Source organism: Lottia gigantea (genome assembly GCF_000327385.1).
Source record: "Lottia gigantea unplaced genomic scaffold LOTGIsca_258, whole genome shotgun sequence".
NCBI lineage: Eukaryota > Metazoa > Mollusca > Gastropoda > Lottiidae > Lottia > Lottia gigantea.
This window is the reverse complement of record NW_008708785.1, coordinates 1-18,591: the sequence shown is the minus strand read 5'-3', so window position 1 is coordinate 18,591 and position 18,591 is coordinate 1. Positions and strand designations below refer to the sequence as shown.

General features: G+C 33.7%; 1 protein-coding gene across 1 annotated transcript in view; it reads right to left on the bottom strand.

Moving 5' to 3' along the window:
- The window catches only part of LOTGIDRAFT_239461 (hypothetical protein), a gene marked incomplete at its 5' end in the record, with an annotated part of 21,079 nt that extends 8,941 nt beyond the window's left edge, over positions 1 to 12,138 (bottom strand). Inside the window, 11 exons of the mRNA XM_009055866.1 lie at positions 239 to 565; positions 736 to 996; positions 1,856 to 2,113; positions 2,160 to 2,216; positions 2,263 to 2,319; positions 2,365 to 2,421; positions 2,468 to 2,524; positions 2,571 to 2,627; positions 2,861 to 3,115; positions 11,687 to 11,992; positions 12,117 to 12,138. Of these exons, the coding sequence (XP_009054114.1) occupies positions 239 to 565; positions 736 to 996; positions 1,856 to 2,113; positions 2,160 to 2,216; positions 2,263 to 2,319; positions 2,365 to 2,421; positions 2,468 to 2,524; positions 2,571 to 2,627; positions 2,861 to 3,115; positions 11,687 to 11,992; positions 12,117 to 12,138 (1,714 nt within the window). The remainder of the gene's footprint in view (positions 1 to 238; positions 566 to 735; positions 997 to 1,855; positions 2,114 to 2,159; positions 2,217 to 2,262; positions 2,320 to 2,364; positions 2,422 to 2,467; positions 2,525 to 2,570; positions 2,628 to 2,860; positions 3,116 to 11,686; positions 11,993 to 12,116) is intronic.
- Positions 12,139 to 18,591: the final 6,453 nt, after the last annotated feature.

Genomic DNA, 18,591 nt, shown 5'->3' with positions numbered 1-18,591 from the left:
ACATTTTTTACAGAAATGTTTTTATCTATGCATGAAAGTATGTATGTGTGTGTGTTTGAAGATATTTGTTGTATATATTTGCAAGTAGGAGGGGAGGAGGTTTTTTTTTTCTTTTCAACAGCCTGTGTCTTTTCTTCATGTGTTTTTCTGTTTAGGACTCACTACACTTTTTCCATCTAAGGACTGTACATTGGGAGAATAAAACCACTCCTTTCCCCGAAATCTAAATAAAACTTACCCCCATCAATAATCTTTATAGTATAACTTTTATCATCACCTATACTATTATTAACAGTTACAATGTAGTTATCAAATGAAGATTGTTGTATTGTGACTGTTAAACTTGAAATATAATTATTGGTAGCTACTTGTTGAGTTGTATCTGGTGTTAATTCTTGTCCTGTTGATTCTCGTATCCATTTAAAACTAGGTTTAGGATAGGCTATAACATCAATAAGTAATGTAACTTCTTCACCTAGTCTATTCATTACTTCATCTTTTAAATCACCATTAATTCTTGGTGAACCTGAAAGGAATTCCTCTTTATCATTTAATCGAGAAGAAACTAAAACAAAATTTTGTGGAATGAATTAAATTACAAAGATCTATACTTGACTGTCCAATACAATTATTAGCTGTACAGATTATAGTATACTGAGTAAGTATAAACTTAAAGCTTTAAGTAGTTGACTGATTGATATTAAAATACAATGACCAATCATATATACTACTTACATCTGATATTTAATGGTAAAGATTTAGTAGTTGTCTGACCAATACCATTATTAGCTGTACATGTATAGATTCCTGTATCCTGACATTTAGCTTGAGTTAATGTCCACTGTTGACCAGTGTTAGTATCAGTACTAGTAGAAGATGACCAGGTTATAGTAGATACTGGTTTACTATCAACACTACAGTTAAATTTGACATCAAAACCTTCATCAGCTTCGTTATTTACAGCATCAGATGTTATACTGGTTATATTAGGTGGATCTGAAAAATAATATGACTGATGATTTTTATATGATCTCACAATATCAGGGTGCGAACTGTTCAGCTATACTTACTCAACAAACTTTTGAATTGTGGGTTTGCATTGATTCACGGATAAATAGTTTTTTGTGATGATTGGAAAAACACTTTTTACTAACTGTCAGCATAGAATTTTTCAAAGATTTTTTAGTGTGCTAAGCAGCCCCATCGCCGGAATGAATTGGTGCTGGGGCTCAGATTTTGTACTCGGAAAATTTGAAGAATTAAAGGCCCAGAGAACTCATTTCTGACAATTTTAAGGTTCCAAAAACGTATCTAAATCTATAACTACTGTAAATGAATCAATCTCTGCTGAACTGAAGAAGCTTTTGCTGGGGGCTTAATTCTCCCTTGCTGCCGCCAAGCCCCCACGTAACCTAACGACAGGGCTGGTGCTAAGTTTGATTATTCAAAAGTGCTGAGTTAACATCTCAATATGTATAGGCTATAACAATACTGTTTTTTATTAAGACCTTTGCTTTTAGATCATGAGCATTTATTACAGAGTAGCTTTAGTAACTTTTATTATTGAAAACAAGAAGATAACTCTGATAGTTTTTAATTCTTCATTAAATGATTATACATTCACATAAAGAGAATATATGTTGTCATATAATATAATGCACTTATATACTACCATGTAGAAATATTAAAATAAAACCTAAGACATGTTGTTACTTGTTGTTGTCCCTCTGGAGTTGTTTGTGTGAAACTCTGAGTAACAACATGCTTTAGGTTCCGTTATAATATTTCCATATCACTCTATATTGACATATTGATCACTATTTTAACAGTGAGAATTGTTTGTTATTGTACTTACAATGTACATTAACTTGTATAGATTTAGATCTTGTTTTAGGGTTGGTATTTTTAATATTGGTAGCTTCACATCTATAGTTTCCTTCCTGATTTCTTTTTATTTGAGTCAATACAAGATCTTTAGTTGATGATGAAACTGGTCCAGTCCATTTATAATTACATTCATAACAATCAGTTAAACATGTTATAGTTTGATCTCCACCTTCTATTATATTGATACTTGTTACATCTGGTGAGAAAGTAAGTTTATCAGGACCATCTGAAATAATAACAATCAGTTAAACATGTTATAGTTTGATCTCCACCTTCTATTATATTGATACTTGTTACATCTGGTGAGAAAGTAAGTTTATCAGGACCATCTGAAATAATAACAATCAGTTAAACATCTTATAGTTTGATCTCTACCTTCTATTATATTGATACTTGTTACATCTGATGAGAAAGTAAGTTTATCAGGACCATCTGAAATAATAACAATCAGTTAACATGTTATAGTTTGATCTCCACCTTCTATTATATTGATACTTGTTACATCTGATGAGAAAGTAAGTCTATCAGGACCATCTGAAATAATAACAATCAGTTAAGCATGTTATAGTTTGATCTCTACCTTCTATTGTATTGATACTTGTTACATTTGATGAGAAAGTAAGTTTATCAGGACCATCTGAAATAATAACAATCAGTTAAACATGTTATAGTTTGATCTCTACCTTCTATTATATTGATACTTATTATATCTGGTGAGAAAGTAAGTTCATCAGGACCATCTGAAATAATAACAATCAGTTAAACATGTTATAGTTTGATCACTACCATCTATTATATTGTTACTTGAACCAGTTTGTTGTCTAGTATTTATTAATAAAGTATTATATACTTACAATAAATCTGGACATTAAGTTGTTTTGTAAGTTGTTTATTTAATACAGTATGTGTAACTGTACAGGTATAAGAACCAGTTTGTTGTCTAGTATTTATTAATATAGTATTATATACTTACAATAAATCTGAACATTAAGTTGTTTTGTAAGTTGTTTATTTAATACAGTATGTGTAACTGTACAGGTATAAGAACCAGTTTGATCTCTAGTACTAAGTGATAAAGGGTTGTTTAGAATTGTTGTTGAACCATCTTTAGACCAGGTGATGTTACAATCTAGATTACAATCAGCTAAACAGTTGACATTCTGACTCTTTCCTTCTATAACATCTATATTATCACTAGAAGGGTTAAATCTTATATTCTCTGGACCATCTGAAAATAGTTAACAAAATATTAACACATCAGCCTGAATAAGTTACATTTATACAAATCAAAGTAAGTAAGACTTTCCATGGTAGAAATTTCATAGGAAATGACTGACAGACGTAGGTGATGCCAATATAAAAATCAGACATTCCATAATATTGACAATGTTTCTTTTCGTAGTATAAAATCTGTGATCCTTAAAGAATATTTTTAAATATTTAATACAATATTATCTTAGCCTTTCTTATATGAATTCCTTGTACCTCTTTATCTAAGTAATAAGCTTATATGTTTGAACAAATTAGTGCAGGGTATCGTTCCACAAAAAATCTTATGAGAGGTTTTAATCCTAGTTTGGTCGTTCCACAAAAAATATTAACTAACATTTACGATAAAATTCATTTGTAACCTTACGACAGGTGTAATGTTGACGTAGAGTGAAAATAATATCCATCATGCATGGGCTTATAAAAGAAAGAAAACATGGAAAGTCAAAATAGAGTGCACGTAACCCGACAAAACCAATGGAAGCCTTATTGGCAATCTGTGGTGATGCAAATAAAAAAAAAGAATACAAGATTATTTGAGACTCAAACAGACAAGTAGTAGAAAAATACAGATTGCCGAAACATCTTATAACTTATATCATTGATCTCATCAAAGATGATATAACTACGCCTACATCAAGAAGTCGTGTGATCTCGTTTTGTGATTATAATTCATTAATATTACTGATTGATGTTATAAAGGAATCACTGACGTGAGTGGCAAAATCATTGATGGAATAACTCAGTGAAAAAGTGACAAATGAGGTAGAATTGACTGTGACCTGATGCCACCATAGAACAGTGTGGGAAAAAGTCAAACGAGTTTTCAAAGGTATAGTACCTTTAAAAAGATAGCTTTGCAGGCAAGGTAACATATGTCCACTGGCAGCTTTCAGAAATGATAAAACAGTCTTCAGTGACTAAAGTATAAATTTTCTCATATTAAAGAAATTTTTATTAGTTTGATTTCAATGATATATATATTTACTGCCAGTTATTTATGCTGAGCAAATTTTTAAAAATCAATATCAATAACCCAAATACAACAAATTATTAAATCACACAGCTCTAATATCGTTGAAAATTCAAACTTGACTAAGATCTCATCAATAAAAATAAAAGACGCAAAACTCCATTCATTTCATTCATCAATATAAATGATCATACCACATTTCATAAAAATCACATGAAATCTGTAGTCTCTGTTGTGCTCTTGAACAAATTTTGAAGCAATTTATCTAAGTCAAGGTCTATAACTCAAAAACCTCTCATCGAAAAATCATCAAATTTGAATTTGACCGAGATTTTATCAATATGAATGATCACAGCAAATTTCATTAAAATCAGTTGAAAACTTTAGACTCTATTGTGCTCACTGCCATAATTTGACACGTTTGTCAAAGGCGATACCTCAAAAACCTCTCATTGAAAAATCATCAAGTACGAACTTGTCCAAGATATCATCAATATAAATGATCACAGCAAATTTCATTAAAATGTTGACGCAATATATGTGCACCTTGTCATTCCAACTGATCAATACATATGCAGTGCTCGTACTTAACCTATACTTTGACTAAAGCTGGTCTTGAGTCAAATTTTACAAAAGTTATGCTTAACATTTACTTTCAAACATATGAAATGAAAGCTGTGGTAAAGTTACCTCAGTAGGTGACGTTATCACTATAAACTTTACTGGTTTTATACACGAATTTAAGAAATACATGTATTTAGATAAATAACAGTTTTATAGACAAACAAGCAGTTATTCACAGAAATGTTCAAGATCACCCTAATGTAAATGATAAAGTATTAACAACGGCGTATTTAGGCATTAATTTTTGGGCAATGCACCCCCTTCTGCCTCGGGCTATATGAAAAATTAAAAATTTATAAAATTTATTCTACTTTCACTTCCAATATCATGTAAGATGTATTCTCCGGCAATATACAGTAATGCCTCTCCATTTCTTTCCAAGTCTTTTCATTCTTATGTAGGAGGTCAAAGACATTTTTCTTATGTTCAACAAACTTTTATATTTTACTACAGAGTATAAAGAGAAATCTTGCTTGTTGAATTTTACATCATTTGATTATGCAAATGCATGTGTGATTGGATTCTAACCTAAAAAGTACTAATTGCAACACCAGTTCACCATATGTTTGATACAAAACCAATACTTTGCTAAGTTCGACCTAAGACCATACCAAATAAAGTTAAGATTATCTTTATCTTTACTTTATAAAGTCCGACTTTAGTCAAAGTTCAACCTTATTCAAAGTTCAACCGCTGCATACGGCCTATACACTTGTTGACCAAGTTTGAGACTTTGGGCCTTATGTTGCGCTCAAGCTTAACGCTGAGGGTCGTATTCTGCGCTCAAACTTAAAGCTAAGTTAGACTCTAGGCTAAGTCAGAATCTAGGCTTAGTCAGAATTTTTTAAGCTTTGCCTCTGTGTATGTACGGAAACCCAACAATAACACAAACAATGAATGCTTAACAATTTCACTTCAAATAAATGTTATCAATGGAAAAAATTGATTGATACAGTTATGCATTTCCTTGTTAAATGTCATGAGTGCTTTCTTTTTGTTGGTTGTCATCTGCTGGCATTTCTATCTCTAATTGGTATCATGCAATTTCAAACGCCAGGTGACATTATGCGATACTGATGTTGCTACAAAAACGGCCATTGTTTTATCTAGATAGTTCATTATGACATCAATAGACACAGGAACCGTCGTTTAAGAACACATAACAGCCTTTCTATAATAGTATTTCATGAATGCGCATGTGCACAATTTGAATTGTAGGGTTATAAAGATAAGGCCGACATGGATATCCAGCATCGCCCACAATGTATCTGGTTCGGCGAACAACTTTAGGGAGACGGCGATGTTGTCAAAGATCCTCGTATCGTGGGTAGAGCCGAACCATCTTACTATGTCCCTTATCATGAAATTATGATCTCCTATTGCATGCTCATTAATGGAATACGATCCTTTTCGATGGTGAAATAATTGAGCTTGATCACCCTTCGGATGTTGCATGGGAACATGTGTATAACAGTCAATTGTCCCAATTATTCCCGGAATCTGCTCAATATTGTAAAAGCCTCGTTTTTATTTCATTTTCATCTGGTGGATACCTATTATATCCCCCATGTTATTGGAAAAAGAGCCACTAGCATACCACAACGCAGACATAACAATAATTGAGGTAAGGGCGGGTTATGCACTTTGTTCACACAGATAATTGATTTAATCATTTAAAAAATGTACACAACCCTTCCGAAGCGTTTCATAAATTCACTCTCGTCTAGATCTTCAATGGGATTTGAGCGGTCTTTAAATCTCTTCTCCAGGTGGATAATATATATTATTTAGTGATATTGGTTGAAATATGAGTATGACTTACATCAAAGATCGAGCGCAGCATACCTTTAGCCTGACTTAATCTCGATTAAAGTACGGCTAAAGTTTGAGTGCAGCATACAGCCATTTAAATTTTATGTCTATCTTAAGAAGGTAGTATTCATTCACGAACACATTTTGACACGTTTTTACAAAGTCAAGGGCAATAACTCGAAAACCGTTCATCAAAATTGCATCAAGTTAGAACTTGTCCGAGATCTTATCAATTCCACTGATCACAACAAGTTACATCAGAATCGGTTGAAAACTGTAGCTTCAATCCTGCTCACGAACTATTTTTAACAAATTTTGACGCGTTTATGTCAAATATGTCAAATTCGAACTTGACCGAGATCTTATCAATCTAAAGCATCACACCAAGTTTTATCAAAATCAGATAAAAACTGTAGTCTCTATAGTGCTCACAAGAAATGTTGACGGACGGACCGACGGACAGGGGCGACGACAATATACGACCACATATTCATGTGGGCGTATAAAAATGTATTTATTGATAGTTACAGTATGTGATAAATAGAATCTTTCACTCGTACTTATGTAATATGAAAATGAAATTCATTGCCGAATTACATATTTTCATCTCCAAGGTTCAGGTAATATTAAATCTGGCAACTCATTTCATAAATCTCATATTACATAAGCACTCGTATAAGATCCTCTAATTATCACATAAGGTGATTAGTGACATCATAAAACGTTTAGTTTCAGTGGAATTGCAGGAACCACACATGTCTCGACTCAAAATTGGAATGGTGCAAATTGATAATATTAGTGTCAGTGCAGATCTACATAAAAATATTTCTTTACAATCCCTATAAATAATTATCTTAAGATAGCTTGCCAGGCAAGGTAATATACGCCCACTAGCAGCTTTGATTTTGAACATAAATATTTAGCAGTACAGTAACAATCACCAGTATGAAATATTCATCCTTCAGTCATACACTTCTTTTGAACTCTTTAGCACAACACTGAATAATATTGAGTATGAGTTATTGCCCTAGTTCTTGAAAACGTGTTCAATTTTTAGCTCGTGAAAACTCTACAAGGCAAATATTCAACCTTCAGGACTGATTAATAAAACCAAGTTTTGTCAAAATCCAGAAAGAATCATGCCTTTTAGTGTTTAAGAGATAAATTTGAAAGCGGTTTTAAGAACAAGGGCAATATCTCATACAAAATATTTTTCAATTCTTCTGATTTTCAATAGGGTTCATCCTTGGGTGATAACAAACACTCATACCAAGTTTCGTCAAAATCCGTCAAGAATTGTCCCTTCTAGAGAGTTTACAAGCTAAAATTTTAACGCGTTTTCAAGAACAAGGGCAATGACTCATACTAAATATTTTTCAATTCTTCTGATTTTCAATAGGGTTTATCCTTGGGTGATAACCAACACTCATGCCAAGTTTCGTCAAAATCTGTCAAGAATTGTGCCTTCTAGAGTAATTATGAACTAAAAATTGAACGCGTTTTCAAGAACAAGGGCAATAACTCATAGTAAATATTTTTGGATTCTTCTGATTTTCAATAGGGTTTATTCTTGGGTAATTACAAACACTCACACCAAGTTTTGTCAAAATCCATCAAGAATTGTGCCTTCTAGAGTGTTTACAAGCTAAAATTGAACGCGTTTTCAAGAACAAGGGCAATAACTCATACTAAGTATTTTTCAATTTTTCTGATTTTCGGAAGGGTTATCTTTGGGCTATAACGAACACTCATACCAATTTTCATCAATCCGTCATGAATTGCACCTTTTAGAGTGTTTACGAGCATTTCAAGAACAAGGGCAATAACTCATAGTAAATATTTTTCGATTTGTCTGATTTTCAATAGGGTTCATCCTTGGATGATTACAAACAACCATACCAAGTTTCATCGAAATCAGTCAAGAATTGTGCCTTGTAGAGTGTTTACGTGCAATTGTGGACGGACGGACGGACGGACCGACAGGCAGATCGGCGGAATGAGGTGACGATAATAAACGCCCCCCATTTCATGTGGGCGTATAAAAATTATTACAAGTTCTATAACAATCATCTCCAAGCGAATTAAACAAAACTGATACATTCAAGACATTCAATCATTTAAGATAGCTTGCCAGGCACGTTAATATACGCCCACTGGCAGCTTTGATTTTGAATAAAAATATTTAGCAGTATTGTAACAATCACCAGTACGAAATATCCAACCTTCTGTCATACACTTCTTTTGAACTCTTTATAATATTGAGTATGAGTTATTGCCCTTGTTCTTGAAAACGTGTTCAATTTTTAGCTCGTAAAAACCCTAGAAGGAAAATCTTCAGCGCAGGACTGAATAATATAACCAAGTTTTGTCAAAATCCAGCAAGAATCATGCTTTTTAGTGTTTAAGAGCTAAATTTGAAAGCGTTTTCAAGAACAAGAGCAAAAACTCACGCTAAATATTTTTCAATTCTTCTGATTTTCAATAGGGTTCATCTTTGGGTGATTACGAACATTCACACCAAGTTTCATCAAAACCGTCAAGAATTGTGCCATCTAGAGTGTTTACAAGCTAAAAATTGAACGCGTTTTCAAGAACAAGGGCAATAACTCATACTAAATATTTTTTGATTCTTCTGATTTTCAATAGGGTTCATCCTTGAGTGATTACGAACACTCACACCAAGTTTCATCAAAATCCACCAAGAATTGTGCCTTCTAGAATGTCTACGAGCTAAAAATTGAACGCGTTTTCAAGAACAAGCAATTGTGGACGGACCGACAGACGGACAAGGGTGACGGCAATATACACCCCCCATTTCATGTGGGCGTCCAACTTCCTTCCTAGCAAAACCATCCAATAGTGAACAACAAATACGACTTCAAACTCCTGTAAGGCATACTACCTCGTCTAACTGACCTGTATATAATGTGTGAATTGACCATACTGATACTCATAATAGCGTTAAAAATACGGTTGTACCATTTTCTAGAACGGTGCGGAAGGAGATAGGTTTTCATCCGTTGATCACATGTATCCACACCTCCCATATAACTATTATATACATCCATACAAACTGGTTTTTTTATATCTCTGAAACCGGTCTCTGATTTTTTGCTTCGGATTTGTTTGGGTATACAGCCATTGTTATGAATAGTGGTCAACATGGTAAGCCGTTTCGTATCTCTCCATGCACATGCTAGTAATTTTCCACTCTTCATAAAAACTGGGTCATCACTTTTTGAAGATTCAAATTATTTGCTCTTAATTCGTGTGGCATACCCTTCCTATTATAATTTACTGTACCACACAATCCAGTTTCTTTTTCTGTTAGTTTTTTAGCCAATGATGGGCTTGTATAATAGCTATCCATATACACTTCATGACTTTTTCCTGTGTAAGGTGCAACAAGTTGTGTGACAATTTGATGTGTAGCTCCTAACTAGGAGTTTCTGTTAACCAAAGCTGTGACCAATAGTCCACAATTTCACATTTCTCCCCATTGTACACCTAAATATGTTAGATTGGCATCTCAGGACCTCACTGGCACCAAAAATGTCATTCATAATTCCATAGCAGACTATAGGAAAAAATTGGCCATTTATCAAAAATTGGCCATGTAGGGGCTTCGTCATTGACTGGCCAGTGACAGAGTTAGGCATGAAAATACCATTATGTTGGAATTTTAGAGATATTCACAGGTCTGAAGGCACTATGTGATTGAGTTTGTGCCAATTCCATCCAAAAATCTGCCCTACCCCATTACTGTGGACTGTGCAAAAATTGGCCATGTATGGGCTTCGTCTTTGACTGGCCAGTCCACCATATTGGATATTTGTCACTGGCCATCTTTGAGAAATTATAGGAATAAAGAGCATTTCTCCCCATTGTACACCTAAATATGTTAATTGGCATCTCAGGACCTCACTGGCACCAAAAATGTCATTCATAATGCCATAGCAGAACATTGGAAAAAATTTGCCATTTTTCATTATCCATATTGGCTATCCATCACTGGCGAAAGAAATGTTGATAACTATGTAATGATTCTATTCATTACACGACTTTTTAGAGGTTTCATTTGAATAAGAAATGAATTACAAATTTTTCGTTTTTTGATTTAATTACAACAATTACAATCAATCCAAAAAATCAGTGTATCCATCAGCCACAAAAATTAGCCGGCCACTGAAGTAATGACAAAGTGTCAATTGGAATTTGTTGTAAAAGCAAAAGTAGAATCTACCGGATGTTGTTATAAAAAGTATGTCACGTGGGCTTAAAATACACATTATAGGGTGAAAATAGATCAAATTACCATCTTAATTTGGGGGATTAATTAATCAGGCAATGATAACATTATTTCATGATGAGATTAATGCGTGTTACCGGCAATCAAGATTCAAGTAATGATAGATATTTTGTTGATTTATGGTAGAGATTTTGGACGGTAAGTCCCATGAAAATTTGGTCAAGAAAAAAACAAAAAATCAGTAGAGCGGTAGACAACATGAAAAAACGGTAGAAACCCGACAACATGGATAGATTACACATACAATATGAATGAATATACTGAATGCAGAATTCATTGATATCCTTATTTGTCTCAATAAAACAAACAATAGTCAGATAAATACGGCGGCTCACATACGACATTTTCCACTTTTTATTTTGAATTAAAAACTTTAATTTTCACCTAGGTGATAATTCCTGTAATTTTGAATTAAAAACTTAAATTTTCAACTATGTGAAAATAAATTTCACCAAGGTGATAATTGAAGAATTTTGAATTAAAAACCTTTTTTTACAAGATTAGTTGAATTATCACCTAGGTGGAAATTAAATTTTTTAATTCAAAATTACAGGAATTATCACCTAATTTTCACCTGGGTGAAAAAATTATCACCTGGGTGGAAATTAAAGTTTTTAATTAAAAATTACAGGAATTATCACCTAACTTCACCTAGGTGAAAATAATCATCACCTAGGTGAAAATTGATGTTTTTAATTCAAAATCAAAAGTGAAATATGTCGTATGTGAGCCACCGTAGATAAAACATATTTTTATATTAAATATTTATATATTTCATTAAAATAATAATTGGAAGATAAAATCAAACTTACAATAAACTGGTACAGAAGTTGATATACTTATGTCAATATCACCTCTACAAGACCATGTTGTATCATCTTGTTTATTTATATTACTTATATTGAGATATAGTGTTTTGTTGTTATTATTTATACATCCACATTTATATCTATTATCTATTGGTTGACTCTCACAGAATTCAGAGAATATACTACATACAACAATATTGTTTCTACGGAACTCTACAAGACCAGGTGAATCTGTAACAGTACATTGTAATGTATAATTTTCACCTAACACTGCATAACTTTCAGGAACTCCTCTTATAGTATATTGACCTGTAATATAAATAAAATCTTGTGAACAGAGCTGGTTTCATCGTAAAACTAGGATTATATGATTAATCTTAATTGTGCTCTTTTTCCACTCACAAATTACATTGAAATGAAATGAAATACATACAGGTGCATTCAGGCCAAGTCATGTAAACAAAATAATAGCGATGGCCATCGTAATACGCCCACAATTGTAATGGCAGCCAAGTCGTCTGGGAGGTTGACAAGAGCTATCAGTAAATGAAATATTTCTAGAGTAATATTTTCATACTGCAAGAGCATCATTCACAGCCTTTTTCTCTTGTTTTCTGATTGGGTTCATCCTTAAGTGATAAATTTCACCAAGTTAAATCTTAATCAGTCAAGAATTTGTCTTCTGAACAAGGTTTCAAGAACAAGGGCAATAACTCATATGAAATATATTTCGTTTTGTCTGAATTTTAGGTGATAACAAACAACAACAATTGACAACAATGACAGATGGACAGGCAGACAGACAGGACGGCTATATAGGCCCACATTCATGTGTGGGCGTGTAATAAAAACTAGATTTAAACAAAGCAAGGATAACTAGAAAAGTGAACAACTTCGAGCATGGCACAATACCTTTCGGAACTTCTCACCTTGTAGATTTCAATCCAGGTGCTTTTAAGCCTACCATAAGTGAATAAGAAATTAAAATCATGGGGTATCTGGTAAATAAATCAAGTACTGGTATATAATTATGCTCCAGAAATGTCACCTAAAAAATTCTCAATTGCTAGAGCATAAAAATTCTCAATTTGAATTTCTTCCTGAAACAAGTCCAATCTCGAATACTTCCTAAGCAGCTTTGACGGTTGTGGCACCAGACAGGATATGCTTACTCTTAGTCACCTGATGCCACTTTTCATTATGAAATACTTCCTCCCTTATGATTGATGTACTTTCTCATGTGAAAAGTTCATTTTGGATTTTGGGTTTCATTTTGTGGTCTGTTTCATAAGTACTTAGTTTATTTAAGCTCCATGGTTCAAGACCGATTAGGGGCTGCTGCTGATGACATATGACATGACATATTTGCTGGTCACTGCAATAAAGTAATTTGCATTCGGGGAAGGGCCATGAGAATAACCGAGTTACACCGGCATGGTCGCCGGAAAACACTAGAAAAAGTCCTGTAAAATTAAAAACTTTACACCAGTCGCTGTCAATCTGCGACCCAACAAATTGAGTTCTCTAGGCGCGTTTCTAATACAATTCCTATTGCATTTATGTTGTTATGGTGCTTGTCTAAAGACATCTTCGATTCTGTGGCGACCTCAAAGGCAAATATTGGCGACAATGGCGCCAACTGTATGGTATCTGACACTCCCTTCACGAAAATACCAGGCTTGGGGTACAGCCTAAGATAATTTTCCTTTGGCATAACAGCTCAGTAAGGATGCCTTTTCGGTGTGACGGAGCTAGAACTGTCAAAAGCACTTATTCAAACACTGAACTGAGCGATGTTCTGATTCTATGCTCTTATTAATGATTAATTTGTTAGCTACCATAAGTTAGAAGTTCTTTTCTGAATTTTTTATTATTGACTAACATGTGTATAAATGTTTTATTTATATCAGATTGTACAAAAGGAGCATATGTTTTTGTTTTTGGTATACTGTACCAAGTTGGTCCATACCATTACTTTGGAGCTGTTATCGTCGATGTTTAGGTTTCATATTTGGAGGTGCTACGCTTTCAATAGGCATGATCAGCAAGTCTTCAATGGAGTGGTTGGGAAGATTAAAGATTAAAGTGGTTTGCAATAGGTCTATCTTTACCATGTACGATATTGTAGCGATGGCCATTAAAACGAGTTCACAATGCATTCTGTGTTGCGCCAAAATATTGAACTTTACATTTTTTACAAGAAATTAGGTATATCAAATTTTAGTCAATGCAAGAAAGGAAGTCATTCATGAGGAAGGTTTTTCCAGTCCTCTTATTTTGAAAATAATGAGAAACAAGTATATGTTCGCAGGTACGACCCGCAGAACCTCCACACGCTTTTGAACTAAAGCCATTAAAAGGGGAAGGGGGGGTCACTTTTTCTTTGAAGATTCAAAAGAGTGTCGTTTTTAATTTGTTGCAAAAATTGTTTTGAGTAACCCCTCTCTCTTAATTTATCGAAAACAAATAGAATTGTGATCGGGAAACAAAGTTATATAGTACAGTTATGCTTATTGTGCAATACAACTGGATAACTGCGTCTCACTTTATAACTTCGTTTTCTATTTAAAATGTCTCATGGAGCATTTTTCTGCAAGCCCGTAGCCTACTTCAGGTGCATGAATACCGTATTTATTTGTATGATTTAAATTTACCATTAAATTCAATATCAAAATTTTTTTTTTATCACTTTGATACAGTACTTAGATTTTTCTGGGGACAAGTAAAAAATTCAAAGCAATTGCCCTGTGGGCCCTGTGGGCAAGTGCCCCAAATTGCTAATAGTGCAGACTGCAAAACGTTTAAGTCTAAGAAGGTCTATTTCTATCTACAATATCAGTTACGATACATAATATAACTGGAACTAACATTCACACCAAGTCATGGCAAGGAGAGACCAATTGTGAATCACTTCAACCTTCCCGATCATTCCATTGATGACCTTCTCATCATGCCTATAGAAACAGTTTCTACATCACCTAATATGAAACCTAAGCTTAGACGTCTACAACGCGAAAGTTATTGGATCAATCAACTACAGACTGTGAGGCCAAATGAAAACCAGATAATACCCTTTATAACGACATTTGATTCTACAGCTACCAAAGCCTCCGTAATAGTCAAAGGCCATTACTCGGAACTTCAGAACAAATTTCTCCATGTATACACAAAACGTTTGGTTGTAGCTTACAAAAGAAATCAGAATCTTAGCAATTTCCTCTTTCTCGGTAGACTTGAATCCTAGGAGCATAGATTTCTTAATATAAATGTATCATGTTCTATCAATAAATTAATCGATTTCTAAGTTAGATTTCAGGGAATACTTATTTCAGGACTGGTGCCATGGCTATATACAGTATATTATGTAACATGCAGTGTATGTTTGTGTGTGTGTCTTTTCAACTAAAATCATACTAATGACTAACTAATTTTCACATAATTAATAGACTTATCTATTGCTCTGTGACCTAGGCCAGTGCTTTCATTGAGACTCTTCTCAATACACTTTAACACCAAGTTTCATCAAAATCCATCAAGAATTGTGTCTTCTTGAGTGATTACGAGCTAAAAATTGAACGTGTTTCAAGAGCAAGGGCAATAACGATTTTTCTGATTTTCAATTGGGTTTATCCTTGGGTGATTACAAACACTCATGCCAAGTGTCGTCAAAATCCGTCAAGAATTGTCCCTCCTAGAGTGTTTACAAGCTAAATATTGAACGCGTTTTCAAGAACAAGGGCAATAACTCATACTAAATATTTTTCGATTCTTCTGATTTTCAATTGAGTTCATTCATGGGTGATTACTAACATTCACACCAAGTTTCATCAAAATCCATCAAGAATTGTGTCTTCTAGAGTGATTACGAGCTAAAAATTGAATGCGTTTTCAAAACAAGGGCAATAACTCATACTAAATATTTTTCAATTTTTCTGATTTTCAATAGGGTTTATCCTTGGTTGATAACAAACACTCATGCCAAGTTTCGTCAAAATCCATCAAGAATTGTGCCTTCTAGAGTGTTTACGAGCTAAACATTGAACGCGTTTTCAAGAACAAGGGCAGTAACTTATACTAAATATTTTTCGATTCTCCTGATTTTCAATAGGATTCATCCTTGGGTGATTACGAACACTCATACGCAGTTTTGTCAAAATCTGTCAAGAATTGTGTCTTGTAGAGTGTTTACAAGCAATTGTGGACGGATGGACGGACGTATAAAAATGAACTAGACCTGTTTGACACAGATCTGTCAGATTCCAGGCTAGTTTACATTCTCTGCATGTATATTTCGTAAAATATGAATGGATATAGACTGTCAATGTTTGGAAACATTTCCAACTGGAAAAATATCTTTAATAGACCATTTCAAACAGTGAGGTTTGGGTTATCCACTCTGACCTAAAAAGGTGTGAAATTAACAACACTTGACTTTATGACCTGTTACTCAATCTCCTTAGCTCTATAATTCTATTCTAAAAATTTTATAAATTTCATTTATAGGGATTGATTGTGGGACTTTGCAATAGCAAAAATGTTATCGAAATGTCAATTCTTATTTTTTATTTTTTTTTTTTTTTCGATTTTTACACACCTTCCTGAGCTTAGACTACAATAGTTGCAGCAACCATTCAACATGAACCTAAGATATAGGCGATGTTGGTTGCAGCGTTTACTGCTCTGCACTGGCGGTTTTGGAGACTGCACACCGTTTGTTACGCACCTCATATTCAACTATTGTATTATGCTTCATGAGAATGTTCAAGTTCAAAGGTCATACATTGGCGCCATTGGAGACAACTTTGATGGGAGTCTTGCAAATTATCCATTTTTACCCAAATGATTAAGAATGTTCTATGAAAATGAATTGTATATTGGTCAGATAAGAATAGTACATTAAAATATGATGAAATAAAGAAATGTCAGTGAAAATACTTATGGTTTATGAGAATCCAATTTCACACTCAATTATTCCCGTTCACTATATATTCACGAATCCAGTTTAACATGGAAAGGCTCACAAACTAACAATTGACACTCTATATAAGTACAAAGCTCACAGTAACAATATTACACGATTCACAATGATACAATAATATGTTTATGACAAATATGGTAAAAACCGATATGCTGACCGCCAAGTCAGAGACAGCAACATCCACGCCATTTTCACTTCACTATACACGCTTTTCCCATCCCATAAGTCAGTCCCGATTAACAAGTTCTAACTATACTGAATTAGGTTACATTCACTCTTACATCCAGTCACACCAAATATTTATGACAGTTAAAGTTTGAAAGCTAATTTAGAACATAACACACCGGCCCCTATCGAATGTTAATGAGATACAAATAATTATAAACTTATGTTCTAACACTAAACTAAAAACCATAATTCTACATAATTCTAATCCTGATACAATGCATGTTATACAAGTGCGCATTATAAGATGAATACACAGTAACATGTTCAATGCAAAATTTGTCTAAAATGAAATGTAAATAGACATATATCAACTTTTACATAATACTATGCTATACTTAATGCTAAACTTTATGCTTCAATTCAAAATTTCAAATATTTTGCACATGTCAAACAAATAATATCAATACATGCAATTCTAGTTATCAACTTCTAAAATAAGTACCAATTTAGCAACAGGTCTACAAAAACTGAAGTTTTAGTTTTCAATTTTACACTTCTGACAAGTCCATTCTTGTCCGGATACACTTCTAGAACTACAGAACTATAAGGGCTACATCTCCAACTTTAACATTTGGAGATGGCTTAATCCATTTTTCACGCTTCTGCAATTCTGGCAAATATTCCTTTGTCCATCTTTTCCAAAATATATCAGTCATATATTGTATCTGACGCCACCGTTTCTTGGCATCCACATCTCGATCACTAAATAGTCCTGGTGGGTCAATATTATTCTGACGACACATAAGAAGTGAATTAGGCGTTATCACTTCCAAGTCATTTGGGTCACTCGACACCTGAGTGAGAGGTCTGCTATTGATAACAGCCTCTACTTCGCATAGTAATGTTTGCAATTCTTCTTCACCTTGGGCTGTTCTCAGAAACTGTTCACTTTGAAGGATTTTCCTTACTGTCCGAATTTGGCGTTCCCACACGCCGCCGAAGTGGGACGCAGTGGGTGGGTTAAAATGCCACTTAATACCTCGTTGAGTTGTATAATTGTCAATTTTCACTAAATTAAGATCATGAAGAGCGTTTTTAAGATAAGAGTTAGCTCCCACAAGATTGGTTCCATTGTCAGAGTATATATCACTGGGCTTGCCCCTTCGAGCTATGAATCGTCTAATAGAGTTCACACACAAACTAGTGTATAATGATTCTGATACTTCCAAATGAATTGCACGCGAGGAAAAACATGTGAAAACAACACCATATCTCTTTTTTATAGAACGTCCTACTTTAATTTCGAAAGGTCCGAAATAATCCATGCCAACATGGGTGAAGGCTGGTTCACAAGATAATACACGGGATGATGGAAGATCTGCCATCTTTTGTTCACATACAGATGTCTGAATTGTCTTACAAATAACACATTTACTTAATATAGTCTTAATTAAAACGCCTGCCTTAATTATCCAAAATTTAGAGCGTAACTCAGCCAGAGTATGATTACGACCCTGGTGTCCTACTTTACAATGACAATATCGAGCAATAAGAATAGAAACATAATGATTTTTAGGTAACAAAATTTGATGCTTAGAATTAAAAGGAATATTAGCATTTCTTAATCTTCCCCCCACACGCAAGATTCCATCTTGAAGAAATGGATCTAAACTACACAAATCACTTTTCACTTTAACTCCTTTATCATTACGTAAACTTTTAATTTCGTTAGGAAACGAAGAATTTGTACGAATTTAATAAT